Source organism: Gallus gallus, chromosome 5 (genome assembly GCF_016699485.2).
Source record: "Gallus gallus isolate bGalGal1 chromosome 5, bGalGal1.mat.broiler.GRCg7b, whole genome shotgun sequence".
Classification (NCBI taxonomy): Eukaryota; Metazoa; Chordata; class Aves; order Galliformes; family Phasianidae; genus Gallus; species Gallus gallus.
Genome location: NC_052536.1, coordinates 54449278 through 54462659, shown reverse-complemented (window position 1 = coordinate 54462659; position 13382 = coordinate 54449278). Strand labels below are relative to the sequence as shown.

Here is a 13382-nt window from a genome sequence, read left to right as displayed (position 1 = left end):
TACCACAAATGGGAAAGCTGCTCCTGTATTTAGTCTCTTGTCCACACAGAGACACTAGGTGGGACAAAAGGCCTTTTGGGCAGCCTGTTAGCATGAGGTGTGCTCATCCAGATCATCAATAAAAAGGGCTGGCCCCAGTACTGACCCCTGAGGAACACAGCTACTGACTGATGGCCAGCTGGATTTAAGTCTCCTCTCCTCTCCTCTCCTCGCCACCTCTCTCTGGGCCCAGCTGTCCAGCCAGTTTTTTACCCAGTGAATAGTACAACCATCCAAGCCATAGACTGTCAGCTTCTCCAGGGGAAGAGGGCGGGGTCTAGGGGGATGAAGTCTAGGTAGACAGCATCCACAGCCTTTCCCCCATCCACTAGGTGAGTCACCTGGTTGTAGGAGTCAAGGTTGGACAAACAGGAACATGAATTCATGTTGGCTAGGCCTGATCACCTGGTTGTCTTCAATATGCCATGTGATCACACTCAGGAAAATCTGCTCCAGGACCTTCCCCAATACCAAAGTCAGGCTGACAGGTGTGAAGTTCCTCATGAAGTTCCTGGTGGCTACCAGCATTTCTACATATGCCACAGGAGTCCAGTCTTTTGACTTGCCTGGGCCACATGGAGTGAAGAGGAACTGTCTTGGGCCACACAGAAAATACACAGTTAACGTAGATCAGCTACAAAACTTATTTTATATATGCATATCTTTTATTAAAAGGTAAAAAACAGCAACAAAAACGTAAAACTAGCGGCATATGTAGCTTTGTTTTGGTGAGCCTCATGCATCAGCTTCTGGTTCAACAGCAGTGGCTGCAGTTCTTAGTGAGTTCCCAAGGGGTTTGGCAGAGGTTGTACAAAAAGAGGTCACTCACTACCTGGGAGCTCAGTCCGGCCACGTGCCTCACAGCAGGGCCGATGCCAGGGCCACGGCAGCCCAGGGCAGCTGAGAGGGGCTGTTCGAGGTGGGGCCGAAGGCTGGGGCTGGGGCGTTTGTGACATCACGGTGCGTCACAATGCGGGGCTGGTATTGAGGCCATCAGCAGGCAGCGGCTGCTCCACTTTGGCCTGGGCCAGCGGTGAGTGCAGCAGCAAGGGGGAGGGCTGTGCTGGGCCGGGCGCAAACACCGGCCCGCGAGGGGTTTGGGAGCCCGCAGTGGTGGCAGCGAGCGCTCAGGGGAGCCTGCGAGCGGCTCTCTGGCAGTCACCACCAGCGCTGGCCTCAGCCCCTGCTGCCTCCCAGCTCCCTCGCCCCCACTCCTACCTGACCCCAGGGGCTGTGGCTCCTGGCCCAACTCCCCCAGCCGTGCGCGAGCTCCCACCCAGCCCCACTGACCTCCCCTCTCTCACTTCTTCCAGATCATGGCTTTGGCGTTTGTCTTCTCGTTGTTGGCGCAGAGAGTGCCATGTGTTGGTGATTATTTGGATGAGGAAACCCTCAACCGCATGCAGCAGCGTGAGGAGTATCTGCAAGAGCAGATGACAAAGCTGCTGCTGGAGATAGAAGAAATGGAAATGGCGCGGAGCAGGATGGGCTTGCAAGCCCTGCTCTTTGCTTTGTTGCCATACTGGAAAATTGTGAGCGTTCTTTGTCTCTTCGTCTTTCTGTTTTGGTTCATGTGGAAGATCCACAAGAAGTTCCGGGGCGTTGAAGACAACAGTGGTGTGGAGAGCTCCAGCAGTGAGGAGCAGCAGCAGGAGCAGCAGGAGCAGCAGGAGCAGCAGGAGCAGGAGCAGCAGGAGCAGCAGGAGCAACAGATGCAGGTGGTGAAAGTGAAAGCAAAGGATGAATTTGTCTTTGCTGAAGAGTTCTGGCCAATCCATACCCATCAAGAGGATGGTGAACAGATCCTCTCGCTGTTGCATCACCTCATCGATATCTGCCAACATATCGCGGCAGATACTTTCTATCCAGTGCCAGCACACACCACCGGGGTGGGCAGTGTCTATGAAGGCTGGTGTCCCCTTGTAAATAAGCCTGTCTTCTGCGTGGTTGTGCCCCTGTTGGCCCCCCGTGGGCACACTTTCCACCTGGATCTGGGCGCCCCAGAGGAGCTGCCAGCGAGGAACTCCCGTGTCCGTGTACAGCTGGAATGCACGTGCGGGAGGGAGCAGGAGATGCGCATGCGATGCTTCCTCCACGCCTCTGCGGCAGAGCTGAGAAATCAGAAGTCCAACGTCCTACGCAACCTCTGCACTGACTCCTACCTGGATGTGGAGAAGACTGCCCAGTGGTTCCAGAAGCTGATCAGAAATGCCTGGAAATGCAGGCATTCGTCAACAATGCGCAGCCTGAATGTGACGCAGTCCAAGCGCTCCTGCAGGTTTCGGGTGACAGATGTCTACAAGAAAATCTTCTTAGTTGAGATGCTGTTTGGCGTACAGCAAGATGACACGGACATCTTTCTGAGCAGCCAGGAGACAGAGATCGGTACTACTCCCAGCACGATCTGGCCACAGAGCTGTGCTGTGGCAGAAGCAAAGTTCTTCCTACTTGTAGCCGCCCGTGCCAAGGAAAGGAATTTCTACATCAGATATATGCAAGTGTGCACCTATATCCTGGCGGGCCTCAACTTTTCAGTCTATGAACTGAAGACAGTGCTCATGCACCTCCTGACTGCCATCCCTTTGGAAGGTTGGCATAGGAGCTATTTCCTGGAGCGGATCGATGACATCTTGCGCTACCTGCGCTGCTGCGTGGAGGAGAAGCATCTGGGCCACTTCTTCATTGGAAATGAGGACGTGCCTGCAGAGATTATCTTGCCGCAGGATTTCCGAGAGTCCGAACCGCTCAACCTCTTCGAGCACCTGGAGGATCCGGAAAGACATGAGCAGGCACTGCAGGAGTTGGAGGAGCTGCAAGATCGGCTCCTGAGCCTGCTGATCTATGGGAAGTGAGAGACATCCACTTGTCCCACAGACGAGCACCCTGGACACGGAGAAGTCACCGCTCCGTACGCAGTGGGAATTGCTCCTGGATGTTTTCTCCACACTGGGGCAGCCATACCCCACGCTGATGAAGAGGGTGCTGCGTGAACACTTGAAACAGAGACTCTTCAAACCAGCTGGGCAGAGACCACCCAGCCTCTCCAAGAGCATCTGTTTGCTCCGGGAGCATTTAGAAGAACCTGATCTGAAGAAGTAGAGCACAATGTACTTTGTAACGTGTGCTTAGAAACAGCTGATGCGAACAAGCAGAAATACCACCTGTTGAAGTCGCGTATTTTAGAACTATAGTTGTTGAATGATGTGATTGTCACTTTTCAAGCTCTAGTAGAATTATATGTATATATTATCTATAGTATTATAGACTAGAAAGTATGTTGTAAGTCTGTTCTGTTCTTTTATTAATTTTAATAAACATATTTATTTTTATAACTTTGTGTGGCTTATAGAGTTGTATTCTGCACATCAAAACCCTCTGCCCGTAGCTCCTTGTCAAAGCAAGCAGGGATACGGTGTTGAATGCTCGGCTGCCACAGAATTGGGTAGCGTGCTGTGGAAAAGGTGACCCACTGATCTCTTGTGCCACCTCCTCCCGGATGCAGCGGTGGCACTCTTTCTCACTCTGGCGGCTTTGGGTGTTTTCAAGACCCTGCATTATATGGGTGAAGATGTTCAAGCTTTCGGTAATCATCCAAATGAGCTGCACTTGTCTGAGTGCTGCAGAAGCCCAGGCTTCTTCCTGCTTGCAGGAAGTTGGCATCCAACAGGAGGCCTGAAGGGTTTAGGTAAGGGCAGATCTCAGCAGAACATGCTTAAACAAAACTGTTGTAAGCCCTGTTGTAGCTTGATAGCTGCATATTTGATCTTTTCATTCACAGTGGTGCTTTATTTGCTTTAAAGGCTGTTTTTCTTAACTCCTTTCGTGTCTCTGGGGCTGGCCTGAGCCTATCTGTGGTTTTGCCTGTTGGGTATGTTGCTGTCCCTGCCGTTGCCCGGCATGGCCTGGCTCTCCTTTCTTTTTTGCTGCAATGACTAGCTTCAGAGCAGGTAAGACTGCACTGGGCAACGGATCCGGAGTGAAAAAGGCCAACAAAAAAGCTCTTTTTAAGGCTTTTTTGAAGCCAGCAACAGTGCTGCGCTTGTGCTGGGGGGCTGGCAGCTTCTGGGCGGGCTGCTGAGCGAGCAGGGGTGGAGCTGGCACGTTAGAGGCACAGTTTAAACACCGGACGAACGTGTCATCACCCAGCCCTGACCTAGGCACCTGCTGATAAGCTTTAGACAGCTAGCTTCTGCCCACAGAGCACACCAGGTGAGTAACCGTTGTCTCTGCCCACCGAGAACAGGGAGGTTCAGTGAGTGAGCACAGCCCACACTGCCCATACAGTGCTGCAGCTGTGGGTGTGGGAGGTGGGTCAAGCGGTGAGGAGTGTAAGTGTTGTCCCGCCTTGCTCAGGAGACCAGCTTTCCTCTTGGCAGTCTCTGAGACCGCCAGCTTAAACATGGTCTCCACCAGACAGCAGGCTTATTCCAAGAAGATCTTGACAACCCAGACAGAGGGCCTGCCCAGAAATGTGGCTGTTCAGGTCTCCGGGTGCAGAGAGTGCCTAGGCCTGCTGCTGCCCGGGGAGGGTGGCAGAGGCTCTACCAGTGTGCGGTGTGAGCAGGTGGATGAGCTGCTTAGCCTGGTGGTGGAGCTCAAGGAGGAGGTGGAGAGACTAAGGACCATCAGGGAGCGTGAGCGGGAGATCGACTGTTGGAGTGACTCGCTGGCGTGCTGGAGGGAAGGGTGCCAGGGAGATACCCCCAGAAAAGTGGTTGACTCCCTGCCCTGTCACAGTTGGACAGACCTGACTGATGAGGAGGTTTGGAAGAGAGTCCCGACTCAACATCACGGGAGCCCCCCCCTGCCTGCCTACCCTGCTTCCCCAGCTCCCTCTAAGCAGCAGGTTTGAGACGCTGGAAATTGAAGGGGAGGTGAGTGGGGAGGATCTGCCTAGGAGGGAGCCTAAGGCGAGGCAGTCACCCCCATGTCTTGAGACTGCCTCTGTCAGGAGAGAAAGGAAGGTGGTCGTGGTGGGTGACTCCCTTGTCAGAGGAACTGAAGGCCCCATGTGCAGACCGGACCCGAGCCGTCGGGAAGTGTGCTGCCCTCCTGGGGCCTGGGTCAGGTACATAACTAGAAACAACTAGAAAACTCCCTAAGCTGGTTAGGTCCACTGATTACTTTCCATTACCCATAGTTCAGGTGGGCAGTAATGAAATAGCTCAGAGAAGCCTACGAAAAGAGATTTCAGGGGTTTAGGGCGTTTAGTTCAAGGAGCAGGAGCACAAGTGATCTCTTATTCTATACCTTCAGGGGCAGTGAAGGACACAGAGCGGGCTTGGAAAGCACAAGTAACAAAGTAAGAAGTAACAGTGTCAAGGCAGAAACTTTGGGTTCTTTAATCATGTGGCAGTTTACTGGGCCCCTGGCATGTTCTCCATGAACGATATCCACCTATCTCAAAGGGGGAAATGAATCCTAGCACAGGAGCTAGCGGGCCTTATTGAAAGAGCTTTAAACTAGCTATGACAGGGGAAGGGGACAAAACAGGGCTCACGAGAGATGAGCCTAAGGGAACAATGCTTGAGCTGGGGGTGAGGCAGATGACTCGGCTGACGTGGATCTACATACACCACTGCACGCAGCAAGGCAACAAGCGGGAGGAGCTGGAAGCAACTGTGAGGCAGGCTATGACCTGGTTGCTATTACCGAAACATGGCGGGACCACTCCCACGCCTGGAGTGCTGTGATGGATGGCTACGAGCTCTTCAGGGGGGATAGACAAGGAAGGAAGGGTGGTGGTGTGGCTCTTTTTGTTAAAGAGTGTTTTGATGTTGAAGAGCTTGGGGTTGGGAATGATGAAGTTGACTGCCTGTGGTTAAGGATCAGGGGGAAGGTCTGTTGGGGTGACATCTTGGTGGGCTTCTGTTACGGACCGCCTAATCAGGATGAAGAGAAGGACGAGGCATTCTGTGAGCAGCTTGCGGAAGTTGCGCGATCGCCAGCACTCATTCTCATGGGAGACTTCACCTTCCCTGATATTTGTTGGAAATACAATACAGCACAGAGGAAGCAGTCCAGGAGGTTTCTAGAGCGTGTGGAAGGTTTCTAGAGCGTGTGGAAGATAGCTTCGTGGCACAGCTGGTACGAGAGGCTACCGGGGTGGTGCCCTGCTAGACCTGCTCCTCACTAACAGAGAGGGACCGGTGGGAGATGGGAAGGTTGGGGACTGTCGTGGGCAGAGCGACCACGAAATTGTAGAATTCTCTATTCTTGGAGATGGATGATTGCTCGATCGCCGAGTTTCGCTGCTTCGGAGCCGTCCCGGCCAGAACCGCAGCGGCGGACCGCGACGTAGACGACGGTTTCGGTCGGTTCCTTCATCGAGGGAACGCCGGGATAACGGACCAGCCCGGCAGCTCTCGCGAGAGCGGCTGACGTGAAGTGAGCCTTGCCAGAGCAGCGGCTCTGCATCCGCGCCCTCTGCCTGGAGAAGGCGTTGGGGATGGGGAGGAGGAGTCGGCCGTTCAGACGAGCTGAAGCGGTCGTTGCTCTCTGGGCACACCGAGGTGCAACCACGGTCACCACACGGCGGCGAGCTGCTGCTAAAAGGCACGTAGAGACTCAGGCTGAAAGCATGAATGTCCGTGCCGCAGTTCAGGTCTCGGGCTGTGGAGAATGCCCGGCCCTGTCACTGCTACAGGAGGGCAGCCGGGATACCGCCTGTGTGCGGTGTGAGCAGGTGAGGGATCTGCTCAGCCTGGTGCTAGAGCTGAAGGAGGAAGCAGAAAGGCTGAGGAGCATCCGGGACTGTGGGAAGGGGATTGCTTGGTGGAGTCGCACTCTGCCATCCCTGCAGGAAGGGTGTGGGGAGATGCTCCTCAAGCAGCAGGGGATCGTCTGCTGTCTCACAGTCAGGTGGGAAGGGGTGACCTCAACGACAGCGAGGGATGGAAACAAGTCCCTGTTCAGGGCTAGGAACATGACTTGCCTGGTTAAGCCCTCCGATTACTATCCACGTCTGGTTTTCCACACTGGAAATGAAGATGTATGCAAAAGAATTTCTCAGGCGATCAAAAGGGTCTTCAGGGCTCGGGGAAGACTTCTGAAGGGGTTGGCAGCGCAAGTTGTGTTCTCCTCTGTCCTCTCAGTTGGTGACTGGGACCCACACAAAAGGAGGAGGGTGGGCATGCTGAATGAATGGCTTTGTGAATGGTGTTGTGCTCAGGGCTTTGGGTACTATGGCTTGGGACACAGCCTTGAGAAAGGGGGAATGCTGACGGCGGAGGGAGCCGACTGACTAGAAGGGCCACAAATAGTCTTGGGAGCAAGCTGGCTGGGCTGGTAAGCAGGGCCTTAAACTAGATATGATGCGGGAAGGGGGTGTGCTGGGTGACAGTGAAGCACATAGGAACACTGTCACCTTGGGAGGCGGTAAGAGAAAACCCCAGACTTGTCCTGGAGGTATTAGGGTGGGCTCCTCTGAGAAGGCAACGAGGCCAATAGCTAAGCTGAAGTGCCTCTATACCGATGTACACAGCATGGGAAATAAACAGGAGGAGCTAGAAACCGTGGGAAAGTATTGGGAAAGGATGAGCTGACTGCTATCATGGAAACATGGTGGGATGAATCCCATGATTGGAATACTTTGATTGAGGACTACAGGCTTTTCAGAAGGGATAGACAGGGTAGGAGGGGTGGCAGAGTTGCCCTCTAAGTTAGGAAGTGGATAGATTGCGAAGAGCTGTGTCCGAGGAACAGCCACTGTCAGGTTGAGAGCTTGTGGGTAAGAATCAGGGATCGGTCCAGCAAAGGGCATCTAGTGGCTGGGGTCTGCTAGAGGCCACCTGATCAGGGGGAGCCTGTTGACGAGGCCTTCTTGCTTCAGCTGCAGGAGGTGTTGTGCTCGTGGGCTCCTGTCCTGATGGGGGATTTCAACCACCCGGATGTCTGCTGGAATAGTGGCATGGCAGGTGGCAGACAATCCAGAAGATTCCTGGAGTCTGTTGACAACTTTCTGGTCCAGGTAATAGATGGACCAACCCGAGGTGAAGCCTTGCTGGACCTGGTGCTCACAGTGAGAGGTGTGCAGGAGGAGAGCATTAGAGAGGTTAAGATTGGAGGGAGCCTGGACTGTACTGACCACGGCTTGGTGGAGTTTGTGATCTTGAAGAACGTGGGCCTGGCACAAAGCAGAGCTAGGCCCCTGTGCTTTAGGAGAGCAAAATTCCAGCTGCTTAAGGAACTGCTGCGTGGGATCCCCTGGGAAACTGTCCTTAAGGGCATGGGTACAGAACAGAGCTGGCAGCTCTTTAAGGACACCCTTCTGAGAGTGCAACGGCTCTCCATCCCCCAGCAGAAGAAGTCCAGCAGGGGAGGCAGGCAACCGCTGTAGCTATGCAAGGGCCTGAAGCTGAAACTGAGGGAAAAGAGGGAAGTGTACAGAAAGTGGAAGCAGGGTTGTGTAGGCTGGGAGGAATACAGGGCTGTTGTCCATGTGTGTAGAGATAGGATTAGGAAAGCCAACGCGCAGGTGGAGCTGAACTTGGCGAGGGATGTGAAAGATAACAAGAAGGGGTTCTACAGGTACATAGGCAGGAGGAGACAGGCCAAGGAGGGCGCTCCCCCTCTGATGAAAGGCAGTGGGGAGCTGGCTTCCTCAGACACAGAAAAAGCTGAGGTACTCAATGAGTGCCTTGCCTCAGTCTTCATGGGTGGTCAGGCTTCCTGTGTCTGCCAGGACCACGAGCCTCTAGGTGAGGGTGCGGGGAGTGGTTTCTGTCCCACTGTAAGAGTGGAACAAGTCCGAGTCGTCCTCATGAAATGGAACGTGTCTAAGTCCACGGGGCCGGATGATATCCATCCCAGGGTTCTGAAAGAGATGGCTGATGTGGTTGCCGAGCCGCTCTCCATCATATTTGAAAAATCATGGCTGTCCGGTGAAGTCCCCGGTGACTGGAAAAAGGGAAACCTTGCTCCCGTTTTTAAGAAAGGGAGAAAGGAAGACCTGGGGAACTACAGGCCGGTGAGCCTCACCTCTGTGCCTGGGAAGATCATGGAGCAGATCCTCCTAGAAACTGTATTAAGGCACATACGAGACAAAGAGGTGATCCAAGACAGCCAGCATGGCTTCAGCAAGGGCAGATCTTGCCTGACCAATCTGGTGGCCTTTATGATGGAGTGACGGCTTTGGTGGATGGGGGGAGGGCGTGGATGTCATCTACCTGGACTTCTGCAAAGCCTTTGACACGGTCCCTCACCACGTGCTTCTCTCTAAATTGGAGAGGTGTGGATTTGAAGGATGGACTGTTCGATGGATTAGGAATTGGTCGGCTGGATGCAGCCAAAGAGTTGTGATCAATGGTTCTGTGTCAGGGTGGAGGCCGGCCATGAGTGGTGTCCCTGAGGGGTGGGTCTTGGGACATCGAGGCCCGGGAATGTGTCGAGAGAAGGGCAACAAAGCTGGTGAGGGGTCTGGAGCACAAATCTTATGAGGAGCGGCTGAGGGAGCTGGGATCGTTCAGTGTGGAGAAGAGGAGGCTGAGGGGAGATCTCATTGCACTCTACAGCTGGGGTTTGGCCTCTTCTCCCAGGCAACAAACAGGAGCCGAGGAAACGGCCACAAGTTGTGCCAGAGGAGATTTAGATTTGATATAAGGAAAAATCTGATTTTCTCTCCGAGAGTGGTCAGACACTGGAATGGCCTGCCCAGGGAGGTGGTGGAGTCGCCGTCCCTGGCAGTGTTCAAGAGGCGCCTGGACGAGAAGCTACGAGATACGGTTTAGTGGCTTTTGGTAGTAACGGTAATGGGAGGACGGTTGGACTAGACGATCTTGTAGGTAGGTCCTTTCCAGCCTTGTGATTCTATGATTCTCTCCGCCGCTAAGGGGTCGCTGTGTTGCTGCGCAGGAGGCTGGACGGCGTCCCGCAGTCCCTGCACTGCTGCGTGGAGGAGAACCGTCTCAGCCCTCCTCTGTGTAGATGAGGCTGTGCCCCAGGAGACGTTTGATTGCAGCAGGATGTAGAGTAGATAGAGTGTCTCAGGAAAACCCAACCACTTGACGTCAGATCCCACAAACTCTGCTGCAAACCCTGTTGTAAGAAGGACAATCTCCAACGTCTTCTGATGGCTTTCTGGGTTCTCCTGCCGCCTGCCTACTCTGCCAGCTTTGGCCACCTGTACCTGTCGCTGGTTGACTGCATCACACTATCCGGGATGAGTTCACGGGAACTCCCTTGAGGTCCCAGCCCTTGAAATATGTTGAAACTTTTCCACTGCACTCAAGGAGATGACTAAGCTCTTAAAACTGATGTGGGCAACTTGTTCTTACCCTGCGCCTGCTGTTTGGATTTCTCTGGTCTCTCACTGTGAGCCGATGGAGAAATGCAGCCTGCCTCCTCCGCTGTCTGAGCATTCTCGGTGTATTCCAGCTGAGCTGGTTTCTAGCAATGGCAATGCCCCATCAGGCTGAGCCTCTGCCAGATGGGCTCACTAATATATTGCCTTGCATTGTCATAGCTCCCCACTGTGTGACCTTGTGTGCCAGCATCCCATAACACACACCCTCCCAGCATCCCCTTGCCTGAGCACTGCTTCACCCACCAGAAGACAGAAAGAGGGCTGATCTGGCTGGCCATCAGCCCTCCATAAAGATGCTGGTCTCTGCTGGGGCACTCCGTTCACTCCATGCAGTGAAGCAGAAGTCTGGCCCAGGAATCGCATCTCAGCTGATTCCTTCCCTGCCCAGCAGGGGGAGGCAGGCACTGCACTGACCGGGCTTTAGCTCTAACAGAGCAGCCAGGCTTTGCGCTGAACCTCTGGGGCAATAGGTCAGTCAAACTGAGGTCTTGTTTCACAGTGTCAAGCAGGATTAATACTTCACAAGACTCATTGACTTGATAACGTTGATGGAGGGAAGGGAGCAGCATCCTGTCTTGCTGCTTGGTAGGCAAGGAGGAAATTCCTGCTGTGTGGGACAGACAGCATGTGAAAGTCTCTGTGTTCTCTGCTCTGCCCATTCTCTTTTCTTTGGAATATGTGTTTTCACGCACCTTGATACTGCGTAGCACTGCCGTGAACTAGCCTCTAGCTGGAGCCAGAGATTTCTGTATTCCCCTACTGTCCTGAAGTAGCCTAACAAGTGAATGGCTAATAACGCTCTTGCCTTCTTGGCAGCGTCAATCCTCCACGGCCTGCAGTTGGTCCACAGGCTCGTTAAAGCAACGTGATCCCGCAGCGGTGGGAGGGAGGGAGAAACAACCCTTTCCGAATGTTTAGCTACGCCAAATCACACCTGCTGTGGACCAAAAGACGGAAATCACCCGTAAACTACTTGCTGAGTTTCTTTCCTTCTCTCCAGCAGCTGTTTCTTTGGTATGGTGATCCCTTCTCTTGTGTTGCTGATGCAAAACGCAAGGAAACAAGTGGAGCCATCAACCAGGCTACAAGTTAGGTCACTGCAAAGATTAGGGGTTAATCCATTAATCCACTGCAAAAGACGGGGCTGAGTGAAACACGCCCGTGGAGTGAAAGTCCTGGCTGGCTCGGGGCAGGCAAGTTGTAGGGCAGGCACAAGAGCTCCCAGGGGCTGTTGGTCACTAAAGGCGTGAGTGGCAGCTGCCCAGGATAAACTTGACCCGGATGGAGGCCTGCAGACGTTTGGGTGGGTTTGTTTGTGCCAGGGCTAAACCTTCCTCCAAAAATGCCGTGATCCCTGTAGTCAGCGTTCACACGCTTTGGCTGCCCCGACTTAAGAGTTATGAGCTGCAAGAGGTGTTTGGTCAGCTGAAGGCAGATCACAGAATACACAGATCTAAATCAGGGTGAGCCAATGAACGGAGAAGTCACAGCACTCCTAGCCACGTCAATCACAGCCCACGTTTGCCAAGCAGCTTAAAAGAACATGTACACAAAGCACTGGTGGGGAATGGTGGAAAACTTGCTATTTCCAAGCAGAATGCTTTCTGGAATCATGCGTGTTTCATGCAGCAATTAATGGAAACGGCTGTGCAAGTGTTATGACCCTGTATTGTTTCTGTATTTCTTGTTGAACGGTAGTACTGTTACAACAGTACTACTGTATACTAATATGTATTGCTGAAAGAGGTGTATTGCTATTATGTTACTGTTATTTTATCACTACTGCTTTTATAGGTTAAGGCTTAAGCAAGCTGACCATGGGAGCCGAAAAAGGCGGAGAAAACCCCATCAGGTAGAGGACTTGAATGGCTGAAGTCCCTTTCAGCTTCCACCCTGCATTCTACTGCTGCTCTCTAAACTGACGACGTGATGAATGTCAGGCAGGACACGGCCCGGCTGCTGGCAGCTGATTTGAGCGCAGCCATACAGGTGAGACTTCCTGATAGGTTAGGACATGGCCTTGGGAACGATGCTGGCAGCTAACCCATGGGCAGGGTGCCACGGAGCAGTTACCCTGTTGCACAACCCTGCCTGCTTTCCGGTTAAAGCTATGGGGGATCAGCTGGTCCTCCAACCCCACAGGTAATCTGGGGAGAGAGAGTGGGTGTCCCATTAAAACCCTTAAAATCACGCATCCAAATAGTGGACAGAGAGGGACTGAGGTGCCTTTTTGAGACTGATGTGGGCAGACTGGGAGAGGCAAAGTCCAACCCAAGTCCTTCTGTCAAAATGAACCAATAATAAATGCTCGTTGTTTCTGAGATGTATGGCTGTTGCATGCTGCCGATGGCCTCTTCCCTGCACATTGTGATTCCTCGCATGGCCAGGCAGGCAGGAGGCTGGGGAAAGCATGCAGCACCCGCAGCAGCACAGGTAATGTTGGTTCAGGCCCTGCTCTGCAGTGGGGGAGTCGGCTTTCACTCTAATGAGGACCTTTGGCTCCATAGGATGTGCTTTGTGGAGTTGTTCGTCCTGTCATTAGTGGTGACTTCTCTTCAGCAGTGGAACAAGTGAAACACTTAGGCCTGGAGGATGGTTTTTTTTGGCTCCATCCCTGGTAAGTAATATCTCTATCATTTCTCTTGCCTCTCCAGCTACAGGTCTGAGCTGGTCCCACAGCACACCTTGCACATTGCTGTTGATCTGATGTGTCTCAGTAATCACCGTTTCTAACACAGAGGGCTGTTCACTGCTGAGTGGTTTCAGAGCCGTTTGGTGGTGCCTGAGTGTAAGATTTGGATGAAGATTTCTGGTTAGTTCAGCGGTGGGCCTTCTTGGGTCACCCAGAGGAGGGCTTCTCCCCTGGGTGACCCTCAGCTGGAGAAAATGGGCATGTTGAGGCTAGGGAGAGGGCCTAGGGGGCAAAGCTGCACAGCAGGGTGGTTGTGAGGATCTCATACGGTCACTTCTCACAGGGACTTAGGCTAGATTTGTCACCAGGCCTCAGCATCCACTGCTGTTCATGGCTGCTTCTGCTGGC

The 13382-nt window shown here is 53.3% G+C and overlaps 1 protein-coding gene across 1 annotated transcript; it reads left to right on the top strand.

The window, feature by feature from the left end:
* Positions 1 to 494: 494 nt before the first annotated feature.
* Positions 495 to 3311, top strand: LOC121111019 (inositol 1,4,5-trisphosphate receptor-interacting protein-like 1). Its single transcript, XM_040701642.1, has 2 exons — positions 495 to 1072; positions 1353 to 3311. The coding sequence occupies exon 2, from the start codon at positions 1356 to 1358 to the stop codon at positions 2889 to 2891; it is 1536 nt and encodes a 511-aa protein (XP_040557576.1). The 5' UTR covers positions 495 to 1072; positions 1353 to 1355; the 3' UTR covers positions 2892 to 3311.
* The last annotated feature ends 10071 nt before the right edge of the window (positions 3312 to 13382 follow it).

Excerpts from the sequence above, each read along its gene's own strand:
- LOC121111019 (XM_040701642.1), top strand. The coding sequence starts at position 1,356 with ATGGCTTTGGCGTTTGTCTTCTCGTTGTTGGCGCAGAGAGTGCCATGT.